The 18,833-nt window shown below is 48.5% G+C and overlaps 1 protein-coding gene across 5 annotated transcripts in view; it reads left to right on the forward strand.

Moving 5' to 3' along the window:
• The window catches only part of LOC138754069 (fibroblast growth factor receptor 1-like), a 167,811-nt gene that overhangs the window by 128,451 nt on the left and 20,527 nt on the right, over positions 1–18,833 (forward strand). For all 5 annotated transcript variants that reach the window (XM_069917822.1, XM_069917825.1, XM_069917824.1 and 2 more), the window contains 5 exons: positions 3,388–3,584; positions 6,259–6,404; positions 15,735–15,856; positions 17,129–17,239; positions 17,869–18,059. In XM_069917822.1, coding sequence (XP_069773923.1) covers positions 3,388–3,584; positions 6,259–6,404; positions 15,735–15,856; positions 17,129–17,239; positions 17,869–18,059 — 767 coding nt within the window. The remainder of the gene's footprint in view (positions 1–3,387; positions 3,585–6,258; positions 6,405–15,734; positions 15,857–17,128; positions 17,240–17,868; positions 18,060–18,833) is intronic.

Raw genomic sequence — 18,833 nt, forward strand, 5'->3', positions numbered from 1 at the left:
GTTATTTCCCCATCTTTCCCTGGTAGAAAGCCATCTTTCCCTGGTAGAAAGTCATCTTTCCCTGGTAGGAAGTCAGCACAGTGCATCTGTTATTTTGCAAATTGCATTTCCCACAATTAGCCCAGCATGCCTTGCAGTGGATCCTGTGGGTCAGTTCCCCACCCCCCCAACACTGCCTTGGAGATCTAAAGGACTGATGACATTTCCCAGTCGTAGTTTGGGTTCACTTCAGAAAACGGGCTGCTTTCCAAGTAAGCCATGCTCCAGGGGGAGGTTGCTTGAGTTCATGGCATCGTGCCCCAAGATTCTGCCCTGCACCCCATGGGCTCACATTCTAACCTGTGGGCACCTATCTCATTGCTCACTGAACGTGAAGCAGGGTGAGTGGGGGGTGGCGATGTTGATGATGTGTGTTAAAGATCAGTCAGCTAAAGTCCAAAGTCTCAGGTGTCTACTGGATTATCCACGTATCCCTCAGGCAGGTGGTGTCCATTGGATGGTCCAGTCCTCCACTGGATGCTCCAAACCTCCACTGACTGGACAAAGCCTCCATTGGATGGTCCAGGCCTCCATTGGATGGTCCAGGCCTCCATTCATTGGTCCAAGCCTCCATTCTTGGTCCAAGCCTCCATTCATTGGTCCAAACCTCCATTCATTGGTCCAAGCCTCCATTCATTGGTCCAAGCCTCCATTCATTGGTCCAAAGCCTCCATTCATTGGTCCAAGACTCCATTCATTGGTCCAAGACTCCATTGGGTAGTCCAAGACTCCTTTGACTGGTCCAAATCTCCAGTGGATAATTCAATTGTCCATTAGATGGTCCAAGCCTCCACTCACTGGTCCAAGCCCCCAGTGGATAATTTAATTGTCGATTGGGTGGTCCAAGCCTCCATTGACTGGTCCAATCCTCCAATGGATAATCGGGTTGTCCATTGGGTTTCAAGCCTCTACTGAATGATTCAGTCATCCTTTGGGCGATTGATATTCACACACCAGAGAAGTACCACGCCCCCCCTCCCCACCTCTTTATGTATTGAAAAATGCCCATAGATGTGAATTCAATTTGTCTGTAAAACATGGTTAAACCCTGCCTTAAAAATGGCAGGCAAGTCCATTCAGCCTGTTGGATCTCTGCCCTGTTCAATTTGCATCACAGGTAGCTCCAAAATTCATTTCCTTTCCCCATAACCGCTGGGGGTCACAGTGAAGATTCAGCATTCCTCGGCAAATTATTGGACTAAATCACCACTGAAAGCCAGGCTGGAATTTAACAAGTTCTGGCCTAAGAGTAAATGGAGATTGGAAACTCTGACCAAGGAAGTGAAGGTGGCCCCAAGTTCTGATCATATCTCCGCGGCATTGACGTAGCTTGCTTAAAGAGTGCATATGCTGTGGGGGTTTAGAATTGAGAATCATCAAATCCTCAAGCAGTTGAAAAGTTTCAGTAGTGTTATAAAAGTCCTGGTGGGAGACTCCTGTGTTGGCAGAGAACTTCCCAAATTAAAAAAAAACCCTTAGGTGTTACCGCAAGGAGTTGAGACTTTTGCATTGTCACTGAAAACCCTGAGCCTGTCACAAATCTGAGATATAAACCTCTGGAAGTTTTCACAGGGGACAATCGAACTGTGTTTGGTGCGTTCAGGCACCTGTCAGCATGAACAGCTCCTTGCTTCAAGAAGCAGTGCGCAAACTTCAAGGCGGGCAGGTCACCAGGGCAGTGCTGGGTTACTCCACCCACATTGAAGGGGGCTCGATGTCCTCAACCGCTCAGTCCTTGGCTTGAGCTCTTAAACTATGTGAATTCCCCTGTCTTGAAGCGTGTGTGGCTTTTGCTGGGTAAAAAAAAAAAATCAAATGCGTTTTCTTTAGTTCGTTGAGGTTTTGTTTTGCATGCTCTCTGTGCAGACTGACCTGCTTCCTGCAAGCATACCCGATTCCTGGGCATGCCCGATTGATGCCATTCTGCTCCTCTGGAAGTGGCAATCAATGGCACGTTGGCAAGACCTGATAATTGGCAGCAGGGGGGAAGTTCCCATGCAGGGTGTGGCATGGGCTAATCTTCCCGGATTATCAGCGGCGTCTCTCACACTTGCCGAACGTGAATCCCTCTAAAGGGGGCCCTTTAACCTGTAGCGTTTGCTTCTGTTCACATGTTCCGGGTTGGGCCGTTGTCACCTGCAGCAAGGCTTGATGGGAGGGTGGGGGTGGGAGTTGGGCTGTTGAGGGCAGGAGCTTGCATTTCGCACCGTCTCGTATTTCGAATCTTACATGTTCAGTGTGCTTCTTTACTGAGGGTGAAATTTAAAAGAATATATATATAGTCTCTCATTGCAAAGTTCGATTCACAGGGCTGGATCCCCCCCCTCCCGCTTTCAGGTACAGTCTCCTGTTTGTTCTCACGGCTGACTCGATATAATTTATTAAAGCTGTTCTTGAACCCTGGACCCCCCACCGTTGGGGGTGAATCTGGCCACTGGGCAGACAGCATGGGGAAGAGGCAGCAGTTGCCCGTCACGAGTGCCGGGTTTCCACATCTTCAGGTTTCGACGCCCTAGGGGAGTGAGCAGTGCATCCTGGCCCCCCTCTACATCACCTTCACCTCCCATCTCCTGGGTTTCTCGGCAGAAGTAGCTTTGGATTGCATCCTGCCCCCCTGTGATTGGTCTCCAGAGAGAGCACGGTTGAGGGGACAGCTCCGTTCTTTCCCAGTAGCGTCACTGCAGAGGAGCATGCCTGGACCTAAAGGCAAACCACTGGGCTCTGATGTTAATCACGCTGCACTGCATCATCATCAGTTGCTCAGGTCCTTTGCTGGAAGGGAAGAACATAGGTAATTGCGCTCCTTGGACCAATACTCATTCATCGCTGTTGAATCCACAAGTGAATCCTTTCACGTCCATCAGAGCTGCAAGCACAGGCCAGTTAGCTGCCTAGTGCCAGCCCCAAGCATCAAGCTCCCCTTACATGCCTTGGTGTTATCGTGGGGAAGCCCAGCATCCTTAGTTGCCCCTGATCTTGTCACGCGCTGTTGGGAAGGGAAAGGTGGGGAAGAGGGATCGGCAATAAAACGGGAGATCAAAGGCTATTGAGGAACCGCTGGAATTAATGTGGCCAGGGAGCATCATCCCACCCCAATCAGACCGTCCCGTCAGTACATATGGCAGCACACGATATCTTGCATGTGTGAGAAGTGAGGGAAGGGGTGGGGAGGTCATCCGTTAACAGGCTGAACATCTATTGCAGCAAGCTTGCATCTGGTGCATGCTGATCTGCCGTGTGACCATTGCTCTGTGACATTGTGAACCTTGCACTGGAGGTTGCATTTTTTATCTCTCTCTCTGCCTCTATCTCTTTGCTAAATGAGCTCTTCTTCCAACCCGCCCTCAGAGATGGAGGACAAGCCCTCCACCCTGTCGTCCCCGGTCTACCTGGAGATCATCATCTACTGCACGGGAGCTTTCCTCACGTCCTGCATGGTGGTGACGGCCATTGTGATCCGCATGAAGAGCACAGCCAAGAAGCCGGATTTCAACAGCCAGCTGGCCGTCCACAAGCTGGCCAAGAGCATCCCCCTGCGCAGACAGGTAACAGAAAGTAAATAAAGAGTCCAAGAAAACCTCTGGCGTTCCTCCTCCCCCAGCCCGTCTTCCCGCCATCTGCCGAGGAGATGAGACCTCTTTCCCGGCATCCCACAGGGGTCTGGGGTGGGGGTGGGGGGGGGGGTGATCCCGCTGCCCAATTGTGTTGAGGGACTTCGCTGATTGGCCTGGTGGGGGAGAGAGTTATTTAGGGTTCCCTCCACCTACCCCTCCCCCTCTTCACTAGCCAATTAAATCTGCTCCTGACAGCGAGCAGGGAACATGGGGAACGGGCCCAGCTGCAAATGGGTTGATCCCACTTCGCCACCTCACTTCTTCCTGAAACAGGACTCAGCGAGAGCATGGGCGCGAAAGGAGCTTTCGTCGGGGAAACATGGTGAAAACCTCCAGCTGGGTGGTGAGGTTGGTCATTGCACCCACCTCATAACTAGCTATGGGGTCTGGGAGACACTGCGAAATGCATAGATGGGGTCTCTCCCAGACCTCACCGTCAGTATTGTCAGAGGCAGGCCTGCTCTTTTCCAACCACACACCGTCCTCCCCCCCCCCACCCCACAACAGGTCCTGGTTGAGGGAGAGGGAGCTCAATGTTCTCCTCCATCCCCACCCTCCACCCCCAATCCAGTGCAGAGTTAATTGAATTTATCGTCATCATCGACATATTGCGAAATTCATTGTTTTGCATCAGAATCACAGTGCAAACATTTCTTTAAACCATATTTCTAAATAAATAAAATAGTGCAAGAAAATGAAAGTGAGGTCATGTCTGTGGTTCATTGTCCATTCAGAAATCTGATGGCAGGGGAAGAAGCTCTCCTTGTGCCACTGAGTGCTCGTCTTCAGTCTCCAGTACCTCCTTCACGATGGTGGCAGAGTGAGGAGCGCGTGACCTGGATAGTGGGGAGCTTTGAGGACAGAGGCTGCTTTTTTTAAGACACCGCCTCATGTAGATGTCCTCAATGGAGTGAAGTCTGGTGCCTGTGATGTCGCAGGCCGAGTTAACAACCCTCTGGAGTTTATTCTGGTCCTGAGAGTTGGTGCCTCCATACCAGGCACTGACGCAACCAGCTCTCCACGGTATGCCTATAGAAGTTTTCAAGAGTCTTCGGTAATGTGCCGAGCCTCTTCAAACTCTTCACAGAAGTATAGCCACTGGCGAACCTTCGACAAGGAGGCCCTAGGACAGATCCTAGGAGGTATTGACATCCAGTAATTTGAAGTTCTTGGCCCTGTCCTTTGCTGAGCCCTTGGTGAGGACTGGTTCATGTTCTCTTGATTCTCTGGGATGACACCAGACTGGCCCGAACCACAAGAGAGCCGTCTGCTGGCAACAGTGATACACAGGCCCTGCCAGAGAAGTCGCGTTGGATTTATAGTGAAGAAACAGGCTGTCCTACCCCAGGAGCCTGTGCTAGTTGTAGGAGCCAATCGTTCTCACCTTTGGCAAGTCCCATTCCTTCAGCAAGGGTGCTGAGGCTCCTGAGTGGAGTGGAGGGGCACTTGGGTGCCTCTCAGTAAACTGGAGGTTCTCAGGAGGCACTTCTTGAGACAAAGATAGCAGTCAGGGCTACAGTTCCCTTCACCATTCCATCTCCACCATTCCCACTGAACACCTACAGACCTCTGGATAGATTACAGCAAGTTGAACCCCTCCCCATCTCAGTGTGAAATTACTCCCTCCTCTCTTCCTGCCTCAGTCATCACCCAGCATCCAGGAGAGCATCCCCATTAAACCCGGTGAGTTCTCCACAAACACCATCTGCAAATGTCCCAATGCATGTGGAAGCACCTTCCCACCAGGGCCTGTTCAGTGGGAGGAGAGGGGCCAAGGAAGGAGACAATGAGAGGCTTGCTTCACCCTGGAGGGCAGAACTGAGTCTAGAAGGCTGCTGGCTCTCTGCACACTCTGCAGATGCATCAGCTGGTCCCAAGGCCTTGGGAGAGTGGCGGAAGTGTGCCCTGGTCAAGATATGGTCGTCTGTGGTTACTGACTCTCCCCACTCTCCCATGCAGTTCAGCTCGGAGTGAGGGCAGTTCACATCATCAGCTGTCAAATCCTAAAATCGACCCCTGCTCTGGCAATACTACTTCCAAACCTCGCCTTTCACACAGAGTCCGGGGTTATACAGATCCAAGGGTTTGGGGTTGTACAGATCCCAGGGTCTGGGGTTGTACAGATCCCAGGGTCTGGAGTTGTACAGATCCCAAGGTCTGGGGTTGTACAGATCCCAGGGTCTGGGGTTGTACAGATCCCAGGGTCTGGAGCTGTACAGATCCGGGATCCAGTATTGTATAGATCCCAGGGACTGGGATTGTATAGACCTCGGTGCAGTGCTGCTTGCTCACACACACTCAAATACACAAGCACATACCCTCAAACACATGCATACAAGCACACATGTTCAAACACGTGCACACATTCAAACACACACACCTTCAACCTTCAAGTACGCACGTGCAGACACACACACAAACTTGGCAGGGAGTCCATGTCCAAGGTAAATGATCTCCAGGCCTGCGATTGCCCCTGCCACCCACTTGGGAACATAGGGAGGGGAAGTGGGAAGGTGGGCACCTTCACCTGGGCACATTTGATGGCAAGGCTTGTTGATGCAGACTAACCACACTGCCCTCTCTGTCTTCCCCACCTCCACCACAGGTCTCCGTCGACTCCAGCTCCTCCATGCACTCAGGGGTTCTGCTGGTACGGACCACCCGCCACTCCTCCAGCGGCACCCCAATGTTGGCGGGGGTCTCAGAGTATGAGCTGCCTGAAGACCCACGATGGGAGTTCCCCCGAGACAAGTGAGTGTCAAAAGTCGGGAGTGGTGAGTCAGTCAGTGTTGGGGCGTTCGGTCGGTCAGTGTCAGGGTGGTCAGTCGGTCACTGTCAGGGTAGTCAGTTTCGGGGTGGTCAGACAGTCACCTTTGGGATGGTTAGTGTCAGGGAGATCAGTCAGTGTCGGGTGATCAGTTGGTCAGTGTCAGGATAGTCAGTCAGTGTCGGGATGGTCAGTCTACAGTATGTGACCAAAAGCCTGTGCACATTGGTTAGTCTTGACCTGAGGGGTAGGATCCGAATGTCAGCCTGAGTTTGAGTTGTGGGTGGCACAGCTGGCAGTGCCATTGCCTCACGGTGCTGGAGATCCAGCTTCAATCCTGACCTGGGATGCTGTCTGTGAGGAGTTTTCACGTTCTCACTGTGAACCCCCACCCCAGGGTGTCCTCTCATATCCCTCGTTGGTTGGTTGATCATTACCATTGTAAATCTGCCTTATTTTAACATCAGAGAAGCAAAGGAAGTTTGTGGGCAGGTGTAAGTTGCAGGGTTAGAGGGAAATAGAGAGAAAATGTGTCTGACAGAGTCATCATGGCATCCTCTATCAGTCAGTGTTGGAGTGGTCAGAAATAAGATTAGAAATCCTGGATTTTTTTTAAACGATAAAAAGTCTTTTACCTGTTAGTAAATTTGTGAGAAAAGCAAATAATTCTCATCCTGTCCAACATTTAGGCAATCGTAGTTTTTAAACCCCAAGGTTTGCCCATTGAGTCACTGGCTGGAGCGGAACGCAGATTCGTGTTCTGAGGATTGAAATAATTTCCTGAATACCTAGATCTAAATCTTGTAGCACCTAACCCACCAGCACAGTGGGACAACCATCATCAGAGGGTCTTCAGCAGCTTTTAGAGGAAAGTCTCGTTGCCATCTCAGGATGAGAGGTGACATAATAGGGGTCTACAAAGACATAGTTAAAGTAGTCAGCCAGCATCCTTTTCCCAGGGCGGGTGTAGCAAACACCAGAGGCCAACAGTATAAGGTGAGGGGTGGAAGGTTTAGGGGAGAGGTCAGGGTTACATTTTGAACTCAGAGAGTGGTGGGTGCCTGGAATGCATTGGCAGGGGTGGTGGTGGAAATTGGTACAATGGTGACAGGCATGTTGCTGCAAGACAAATGGAAGGTTATGTGTGTGAGGTAGGGAAGGGTTAGAAATGGTTGAATAGGTTTATTTAGATCAGCACGACATCGTGGACTGAATGGCCTGTGCTGTAATGCTCTGAATCTAAAAGAATGCAGATGATGGAATCTTTGAGCAGCAAGCTGCTGGAGGGGCTCAGCAAGTCAGACTGCGTCTATAGGGAGAATCAGGTTGGGACTGGGCCCTCTGGTGAGACCAAAGATGGAAGAGAGGAGAGGAACGACGTCAGGGCATGGAGGAAGTTTTGAGGTGGTTGGGTGTGGTGAAGAGGCAGCAAGCTGGTGAGACCACTTGGGGTTGCAGGACGGTTTGAGAGGAAAGTTGTAAATGAGAGTGGTTAAAACAGAGCTGAATTTGTCAGAGGTAAAATCAGAAAAAGAAATGTTCTCCCACATTGGGTTCAGGAGGAATATAATGTATTGTTCCTCAAGGATATCAATAAGGATGTTGCTGGGACTTGAAGAATAGATTTACATGGAAAAGTGAACCGGTTAGGACTTTATTCCCTGGAGTAGCAGAGAATGAGGGGAGATTTGATGGAGGTATACCCAATCACAATGAGTAAATGCAAGCAGGCTTTTTCCACTGAGGTTCAACTTATTGAAATGGGCTAAGGGTGAAAGAGGGGAAAAGTTAAAAGGGAGAACCTTTATATAATTTTATTTAATGTAAAACCACAACAAAAATATCACAATATTTCAAACGTAATCATGTGGTATTTAATATATAAAAAAGGAAAAAAAATTAAGAAAGAATAACTCCCTCTAAATCCCTCCTCCCCCAACTCTCTACAAACTTTATAAAAAGGACGAGAAAACCAGAACAGGAGCCCTTCACTTTCCAATACTTTTAAACTTGTGTATATATTCATAGAGACCGATAGGAGAAAGGGAATGTTTGAGATTCATCTAAATTTTAATACCAACAGTTTGTAAATATGGGCTCCATATTTCACAAAATATATGATGTTTATCTCCGAACTGCTGCCATCTCTCCATTCCCAAATCAATATCTGACTTCCAAGTTATAGCAATACATTTGCTAGCTATTGCCAAAGCAATTTGAACAAATTTTACTTGATACATATTCAGTTTTAATTTAGGAGGGAGAACTTTTTCATGCAGAGAGTGTGGAATGAGTGGCCAGCTGAATTGGTAAATGTGGGCTTAATTTTGACATTTTAAGAAAATTTTGTGTAGGTACTTGGATGGGAGCGGGATGGAGTGATATGGTCAGTGGGAGTAACCATTCAGTGCAGAGTCGAAGGGCTGAAGGGCCTGTTTCTGTGCTGTAGTTCTGTGGTTTGACGTTTGCATTTGGCCTCGCCCTGGCAATGGATGAGGTTAAGGATGGTCATACCTGTGAGGGTATGGAGAAGGGAATTGAAGTGTTTGGTGAATGGGAGTTCAAGCACGGGCCCACAGTCGGAGCGCAGGGGCTCAGTGAAGTGGTTCCCCCATTCAGCGTTGGGTCTTGCCGACGTAGAGAAGGCCACAGACCAACCAGGTGGAGTTGGCACCTGAAACCCATCTTGCTCTTTGTCTGACTTACGGCAGGCAAAAGGCAATTTTGTGTAATGTTACATGTTCAGTACTACTACATGACAGTAAAAGAATCTTGAATCTTGCTCGGATGACTGGTGGCTTAAGACCACCTGTCTCTCCCAGATTAACCATCCCCCCCTCCCCTCCACCTAGCTGCTTTATGCCAAGTATTTGAAATTCTGAGGGGAAAAAATGCTTCATGCCCCAAAATTCAGCTGATAAAATTCACCTCAAGAACGCTGTAATATTGGGTGCAGTCTCCTTTGCTGCTTCCTCCTCCAGTCAGAGGAGCTTAAACTCCCCAAGGTCCACACCAAACCCTCCAAGTAGAAGCAGTGGCGGACACATAATCAGAAGTTTATTCTTTTATTGTTACGTAATAAAACAGGAAATGAAATATTGCATGAAAAGTCCATCACAAGGCAAAGATTCACCATCAGCAAATATTGCCCGGTGCCCCTTACAGTCAGAGAAAGAGAAGCAAAAGCAAATCCTCCCAGTGGATTCACCTCCAGCATTTCCACAGCCGCACAGACTTCAGTCCAAACCATCGGTAACCCGAGCTCCAGATCCATGATCAGGAAACCTTTGGTGCCTTCTCACATCTCGGCCAATATCTGATATCCCTTCAGCCAGCCTCGAACCAATCTCCAACATTCCATGGCCTGGGCCGAGCCCCTTGTCCGCAATCTCCAGCAGCCCGCAGCCTGCATGGGTTCCTCACCCCAAGTCATCGCCTTCACCCTCGGAGCCCCTCACTGATCCACTACCGTGGACACCGTCCTATGGGTCACCCTTCTCAAATGGAGGATGGTCTCTCCGTTTTCTGGTGGCCTGCTTTCCCAGAGTCTGCAGCCCCTCGTCTCCGCTGCCAAGCACAGGTGCCACCTTCCTCTTTCCCAGGGTTGCAGGATTTTCAAATAAACCCCTGATGCTCCTTCAACAGGCTGTTTTAAAGCCTGTACAGCAGTCAGGACTGAGCGGTTGGACCCTGTGGAGGAGCGCTGTGCCTCCGCTCCTCACTCTCCGCGGGTCCACGCCCATGGCAGCGCTGCCGATGCAGCAGTTCTGGCAGCGCTGCTAAATTTTTTTAATGTACGATTAGATAGAGGTACTTCCTAAGATCCACCCATCTAAACAACAGGGGGTCAAGGAAGATGTTAAATCAAAACTGAGAATGACCAAATGGCAAATTGCAGTGTTGTGGAAACACCAGGAGATAGGAAATGTCTCAGGGACCAGTTCATTGGTAAGGAGAAGGGGATAGGAAATGTCTCAGGGACCAGTTCATTGGTAAGGAGAAGGGGATAGGAAATGTCTCAGGGACCGGTTCATTGGTAAGGAGAAGGGGATAGGAAATGTCTCAGGGACCGGTTCATTGGTAAGGAGAAGGGGATAGGAAATGTCTCAGGGACCGGTTCATTGGTAAGGAGAAGGGGATAGGAAATGTCTCAGGGACCAGTTCATTGGTAAGGAGAAACTAGATCATTGAAAGAAAATTGGCAGGTAATAGAAAAGCAAAAAGAATAGATTATGTGAGGAAAGGAGTGGGTAGCAAGGGTTAGATAGGGCATCAGGAGTGTGAGATGGGAGAATGAATAATAGCTATGTTAAATCAGGACTGTGTTACAGTGAGAATGCTGCCAAGATAACAGGCTGGTTTCAAAGAGCATTATCCTGGTGAGATTGTCGATACCCTTCTTCTTTTTGGCCAAAAAAATCGCGCGTTTTCGTATGACCTGGGTCAGCCCTCCCCCCACCTTTCTTTGGCCCTGACCGCCCACCAATCCGAGCTCCCTTTGCCTCGGCACCCATTTCCGCCCCCGCCCATCTGAGCTCCCCAAGCCCCTCACCACCTGCCCCACACCTTGAATGACGCAGGTACTTAAACCGCGCTCAAAAGTTTAGCCTATGTAAAAGTCGACCTCCCCAAAATTAGGGCCAAAAAATTTGGTCCAAAAAAATTTACAGGCAAGGGTTCTGTGCTTAAAAATATATATATATATTTTTTAGAAGGGCCGGAGCTCACCAGAAACGGTGACAAGGAGGGGCTGGAGCTGCCCCCAGAGGTGTCCGGAGCTTTGCTCCGTCAGCATTTCACCCCTGATTACAGGAGTATATACGGTTCGTCTTAAAATTCCTATCACAAGGAATAACGCAAGGGACTAACATTACCAGGACTCTGCACAAGAGACTCTACATAGCTCAAAGAGCAATTAACTGATGTTTTTCAGATCTTACTAAGTTTCCAGAGGATTAGAAGGGCATCAAATGTGACTCTGTACAAGCAGTGAGACACACACAAAGCGGGTAACTACAGGGCTGCTCGCTTAACTTCTGATGGAAGTGTTCAATAGCTGATCATTTAGAAAAGCTCCTTGCAATTAATGGATTTTATGAATGGTGGATTTTATGAATGGTGCATTTCTGTCTGATAAATTTGCAGATGCTCTTGGCAGATGCCAAGCAGATTGATCAAAGAAGACCACTTGCGTTCATTTAGATTTCTTGGACACATTTGTCAAAGTACGTCAGAAAAGGCCGGTGCAGAAGATGGGAAGTGCGAGGGGAAATGTGTTGAGTTTGAAGATGGGTTATGATACAGGAAGTAGAGTCAATACTGTACACACTGTGGAAGGATGTAATTAGTGGAGGACCTCCGGGACCTGTCTTGGCTGTCAGTTATTTACTGGATATGAATGACCTCGAGGAGAAGGCAAGCGTACGATGTCGTGAAACTGTGTGGGAGGGCTCGCTGCAATGAGGATATTTGAGGTTCTGTAGCATGATGGAAATAGAATGAATTGAGTGGGTTAAAACTTGGCAAGTGGAATTTAATGTCGGAAAATATGATTCTGGGAGTTTCAGTGAGGAATCAAAAGGTGGACTGTTATATAAATGGAGAGAAATTGCAATTGAGTGAAGTGCGAGGGATTATGGGGTATTTTGTGTAAATGAACTAGCAGACCATTGAAGCAGGTGAGAACATTACAACACAGTGCAGGCCTATCAGCCCACAATGTTGTGCTGACCCATATATACCTACCAAAAGAAAATTACACTCTCCTAGCTGCATAACCTTCTGTTTTTCTATCATCTGTGTGCCTGTCTATCTTAAATGCCCCTATTATTTCTGCTTTCACCACCACCCCTGCCAATGCATTCCCGGCACCCACAAATCTTCTGTGAGGGTAAAAAAAAAAGACTTACCCCTAAACTTTCCTCCCTTCACTTTGCACAGATACCCTCTGGGGTCTGTTTCTCCCACCCCAGGAAAAAGGCGCTGGCTAACTGCCTTATCTATGCCTCTCAGAATCTTGTAGCCCTCTATTAAGTCACCTCTCATCCTTCTTCCCTCCAAAAAGTCCCAGCTCTGCTAACCTTGCCTTATAAGACATTTTCCAATCCAGACAACATCCTGGTAAATCTCCTCTGCCCCCTCTCCTCAGCTTCTGTATCCTTCCTGTAATGAGGTGACCAGAACTGAACACAATGCTCTAAGTCTGGTCTCACCAGAGATTTGTAGAGCGACAACATTTCCTTACAACTCCTGAACTTCCCAGCATACCTTAGGCCTTCTTAACTGAGTGTGGTCTCACCAAGAGGGTTGGAGTTGAGAAATATGGAAATGCTCTAATGACTGGCAAGACAAGCTAATTAAAAACGGGCACAGTTGCAAAATCTGGAACAAAGGGGCAGATCTATGGGTGAGGTCGATGTGGGTGCTGCACAATGGCCCCAGCAAAAGGGGCTGTAAGGCACTCCTCCCGTATGATAGCCAGCAGGTCACCTTTGGGCAGGATGGTTTTTACAAGCAGATTCTACAGATTGGAATTTATGGTTGTAAAACTAAAAATGTTGGGCAGCTGAATCTGCTGATCAATGGCCAAGGTTACACGTCCAGCTCAGACACTGCAACTGAAGAAGGCAATGGGAAACCACTTCAGTATTTCTTCCCCTGTATAATCATGAACTCAACATTGACTCAAGATGGATCCTTCACCAAAGGAGAACAGGGGAGGCAACAACTACAATTCAGAGATCGTGACAGATGGAGGGTCATGATCACCCACGCCGAATGGCAAGGCAACTGAATGAATGAATATGAGTGGGAGGGTTAGGAAGGAAATGGGTCAAATGTGGGATAATGGACTCAGACATTTGGTGAAGCCACACATCAAATTCCACACAGATCCTGCAAGACCTGCTGAGTTCCTCCAGTATTTCTGTGCTTTTCACAGCATCGGCAGACTTTCGTGTTTCACTCCACGTGGAGTTCCTTGCAGTTTTGATCCCTTAACTAAGGCAAACTAGCAATGGAGGCAGTCCAAGAATGATTGACTAGGGTAACATCTAGGATGTCCCATTCCTTGAACAACTAGAGTCGATATTCTCTAAAGCAGTGGTTCTCAACTTTTTTTCTTTCCACTCACACACCTCTTTAAGTAATACCTATGCTATCAGTTCTTTGTGATTAGTAAGGGATTGCTTAAGGGTGAGATGTGAGTAGGAAGGGAAGATTGAGAACCACTACTCTAGACCCAATTATTACTGAAATATTTTGCTTGAGAAAAATTGTCATTGGCCCATTTCCTATGGAGATGTGAAACTGTGCACATAACGAGTCAATTAGGGACAATTAAAACAAATGGTTTTCAAACTGTTTCTTTCTCCCACAAACCACCTTAAGCAATCCCTTACTAATCACAGATGACATAGGGATTACTTAAAGTGGTATGTGAGTGGAAAGATAAAGATTGAGAACCACTGCTCTAAAGTTTAGAAGAATGAAGGGTAATTTAATTGAAACATGTTGAAATCCTGGCTGGTTGTGATAGGGTAGCTGGGAGAGTCATTACAGATAGTCCCCATGTTCCATTCTGATCAACCAGTTGTATCTCGAAATGGGCATATGTCGGAAGTATATTGGCATGTTGAAGTCATAAATTGGTGGATTATTTTCAATTCCAAATCAAGTGCCAACAGGAGATCTATCAGCAGACAAAGGGTTTTCCTCTTGCTTACCACACCTCCGTAGCGTATGCACTCACGCAGCCATTATTTTTTTTCCCAGTCGTATATCCAGAAGGTCATAAGTCGGGGCTACCTACATGGTAAGGGAACAGATAAATCTGAAGGGCATCAGAAATTCTAGGTGGTGAATCACTGAGGGTAATTAAAAGAGAAGGCAGGTTATTTTTGGGACAGTCAGGGAATTCTTTACGATGGGGTACTGTCACAGAAGAGGAGTTGGGACCTTGTGAAGACTAACCATGATTTTAATTTAATTTGGAGATACAGGCAAGGGCATACGAGTCCGAGCCGCCAAATCCGCCCACGAGACCAATTAACCTATTAACCCCGTATGTCTTTAAATTTGTGGGAGGAAGCTGGAGCGCTTAGAGGAGACCCTCGCAGGTTACGGGGAGAACGTATAAACTCCTCACAGGCAGCGCTGGATTTGAGCCTGGGTCGCTGACGCTAACCGTTGCGCTAATTGTGCCAGCTTGTTAACAGACAGCAGTAGTTCAAGAAGGCACTCATCACCAACATAAAGAATGTGATCAAGGCCAAGGACACATGGCTTTAGGATACATGTGTTAGCATGGGCAGATAACTTATTGTGTACAAGACAGAAAGTTAGAATAAACTGTCCTTTAACGGGCTGGAAGGGTATAATCAATGGAGTGCCCTAAGGATCACTTTCTATTTAAATTTCGACCTGCAGCTCAGAAACAGGCCCTTCTGCCCTATGGGCCCGTGCTACCCAAATACACCAATTAACCTCCAAACCCCAAACGTTTTAACGGGGTGGGAGGAAACCAGAACCCACGCAGATCACAGAGAGAATGTACAAAGGGTACATTCCAGGCAACTCCAGATTCAAACCCCGGGTTCGCTAATGCACACAATAATGTGCTAACCGCAATATTGACTGGTGGGGTGGGCTTGGGGCTGAGAGGCCTTCTCCTGTGGTGAGCTGGGGGGCGGGGGTCAGAGTTGATGGATGCACTGGCTCCCGAGGCCATGAGTAAAAATGTGCATCCTTACCCCTGAGGGAGGGAAGGTAAATGTAAGATGCACATCAAAAGAAACTTATTTAGCCATGTAGCCGTCGATTACAATGCAGACCAATAAAGGAATCCGGAGGCAGGAGCCTTTTATCACTTATTTATCTGTGCGCTATTTTGGAGAAAGATCTCTTGGAGGTTGATTGGGTGGCACGGTTGGCATAGTGGTTAGCACAACACCTTTACAGCGCTAGCTGTAAGAAGTTTGTACATTCTCCCGTGTCTGCGTGGGTTTTCCCTGGGGGCTCCGGTTTCCTCCCACCGTACAAAACGTACCGGGGGTGTAGGTTAATTGAGCAGCACGGACTCATGGGCTGAACCGGCCTGCTACCGTGATGTACGTCAAAAAATAAAATAAAGTAAAATTTGATTTTCAATCGGAGCACGTTATGGAGCTGTATGGTCCCTCTGGGTTTCTGGCCTGGTACAGGTGCCAGCTGTGAGCGTCGACGGGGTATCTGGCCTCCCCTTCGCCCGCCCTTCCCCATGAACATTGCGGCCATTTCACTCTTCCCCTGTGCTTTCTTGCTCCCCCCCCCCCCAGACTGACCTTGGGGAAACCGCTCGGCGAGGGGTGCTTTGGGCAGGTGGTGATGGGAGAGACCATCGGTATCGACAAGGAGAAGCCCAGCAAGCCCGTCACCGTGGCGGTGAAAATGTTGAAAGGTGGGTATAAATTAATTAATTCATTGAATTTTTTTAAATTTCAAAAAGCAACTGAAAAAAATTTGATGTATAAAAAAATTTAGTCACGCTACATAAGGAGGAAGGTCAGGTGTCAGCCATCCGGCCCGTCAAGCCTGCTCGGACATTCAGTAAGATCGTGGCTGTGGGCTCAGCTCGACCCACTTCCACTCTGACCTCAAATTGACTAGGTCCATCTCTAGCATTGCTCTCCCTTTCCTCGCGCTCTCTGTTTCCATCTCCAGAAACAAATTCTCAGCAGACATCTATATACCCTCCAGCTCCCACAGCTACTGAACTCCACCTCTTCCCATCCCATCCCTTGTAAGGATTCCATTCCATTCTCTCAATTTCTCCACCGGAGCTGCAACCAGGATGAGGACGGCCATGCCAGGTCATCAGAGATGTCCTCCTCCTTCAAACAATATGGCTTTCTCTCTACCGCCATCAACTCGGCCCTCACCTGCACATCCTCCTTTACTTCCACATCTTCCCTGGCCCCACGCGCAGCAAGGACAGGATTCCTTGTCCTCACCTATCACCCCATCAGCCTCTGCATCCAACACATCCTCCTCCGCCAACTACTATGTGATCCCACCACTAGACGCATATTCCCCTCTCCGCCTTCTGCAGGGACTACTCCCATCATGACTTGCTTGTCCACTCCTCCCTCCCCATCAACAGTCCCCTTGGGACCTACTCCACTTGCGCCCACTCCTCCTCCCCCACCACATTCGGGGGCCCCAAACGGCTCAGACAGTAGCGTTCCCTGTAGATGTTCTCGATGGTGAGCCTGTAATGTCCTGGGCTGTGTAAACTACTTTTTTCAGGGCTTTATGCTCTCGAATATTCATGACCCCCCCCCACGCCAGATCGGGATGCTGCCAGTCAGCACACTTTCCACCACGCCTCTGTAGAAATGTGCCAGGGTTTCCAATGTCATGCTGAACTTCCATAAAAACCTGAGGAAGTAAGAGGCACTGAGGTGTTCTACATCCTGTGGACTGAAAAATTTAAAGAAGCAAAAGCATTGATGAAATAATTGTTGGTCCTTTGATTCGTGAGCTCGGAGAGTGGCAGGAATGTTATAAATATCTATGCCATGCTCTTTGGATTTGTCCTGCGTCAGGTCTGGGATCAAGTGGGCAACAGTGCGTTTAACTGGCCCAGATGAGTCTGCCTCTTGACCCGTTTGATTGATCAGAGAAAACACTGCTCATGCCCTGTCCCCTCACACCACCCCACCCCTTACAGCCGATGCCACAGAGAAGGATCTATCTGACCTCATCTCGGAGATGGAGATGATGAAGATGATCGGGAAACACAAGAACATCATCAACCTGCTGGGAGCTTGTACTCAGGACGGTGAGTACAACCCGCAGGGTGGGAAGGGGCTGCTCCGGTGACTGGTCCCCTGCAAGGCATTAATCAAGTTCAAGTTCATTATCATCTGGCTGTATGGGTACAACCCGGCGAAACAGCATTTCTTTGGATCACGCTGCCCACAAACTCACGATGGCAAACCCATCGTAATTTGCAAGAGAATACCAAGCCTACCATTTTTTTTTAACAGTGCATGCATTCACGGGATTGCAACACTGCGAGCGTGGCTGAGTCAGCATCGGGGGAGAGTATGCTGCACGATACTCTTGCCCGATGCTGGCAATGCCCAGCATCGCGAGAGGGTAGCATTCCGCAAGCGCAGGAACAAATCGGAATTCGGAATTGAAAGTACGAATTCAGACACTCGTCACTTAGAAAAGTCATAAGTTGGACCGTGGTAAGTAGGGGAGCACCTGAACAGTAAAACCAGCACCTGTGGGGGTTGTAGGTTAATTGGTGTATTTGGGCAGGATGGGCTGGAAGGGACTGTTGCTGTGCTGTACTTCGAAATTTAAAATAGTTTAAAAAATGGCATGGGAGATCCAAGGGGCTCCTCTTCCTAGCCTGTGTCCATTTACTCTTGATGTCTCTCTCTCTCTCTCTCCCCACAGGCCCTCTCTATGTGATTGTTGAGTTTGCCTCCAAGGGCAACTTGCGAGAGTACCTCCGTGCCCGGCGGCCCCCGGGCATGGAATACTGTTACAACCCAGCCCACGTGCCTGTGGAACAGCTCTCCTTCAAGGACCTGGTATCCTGTGCCTACCAGGTGTCCAGGGGAATGGAGTACCTGGCCTCAAAAAAGGTAAGAGTTTGTTCAGTCAATAGCACCCGTTTGGCTGCGGTTTGACAGCTTCCAACTTTATTGGACCTATGAACCATGAAAATGCCCGCCTGATGAGTGTTCCAGGGCAATTGGCACAGCATTCATACCCAGTTCCCTGACCCAACATAGACCAGACTGGACTAGACATCTTGGCCTGGGGCAGTGGTGGGCTGGCTCCTTCGAGATATGTTTACTACTGATCAGAAGTGTGGGTGTGTGTGTGTTTGCACAGCTGTGTGTGTAAGTGCGAGAGAGAGCAATTCCATGAGCGTAAAAACACAATACTGGAGAAACTCAGCCGGTCTAACAGTGTACTTTATATAGCAAAGGTAAAGATACATAACCAAAGGGCTTAAGCCCGAAATATTGGTTACGTATGTTTTACTCCATATGTGTGAGTGTGGACGTGTGTGCATGCGTGTGTGAGTGTATGTATGAGAACAAGTCCGTGTGTGCGTGTGTGAGAGCAAGTCTGTGTGTGTGCATGAGCTCATATCTTCGTGTGTGTGTGTTTGTAATGAATGCAGAGTGACAAAAAATAAATACACTGTTAAATTTACATCTAACAGATCACATCACTTTCCTCAATATTTCTTTGTGCCGTTTCTATGAGGAGGTTCTGGGAGATGTAAAATAATGTTGTTGGTTTCCAAAGCATGCACGGGGGTTGTGCAATGATGGGTTGAGATGCGCTGGAGGACAGGGCAGGACCCTGGGTCCCATTAGTCAGCTCACACGTTGGAAAGACTCTTG

Source organism: Narcine bancroftii, chromosome 2 (genome assembly GCF_036971445.1).
Source record: "Narcine bancroftii isolate sNarBan1 chromosome 2, sNarBan1.hap1, whole genome shotgun sequence".
Lineage (NCBI taxonomy): Eukaryota > Metazoa > Chordata > Chondrichthyes > Torpediniformes > Narcinidae > Narcine > Narcine bancroftii.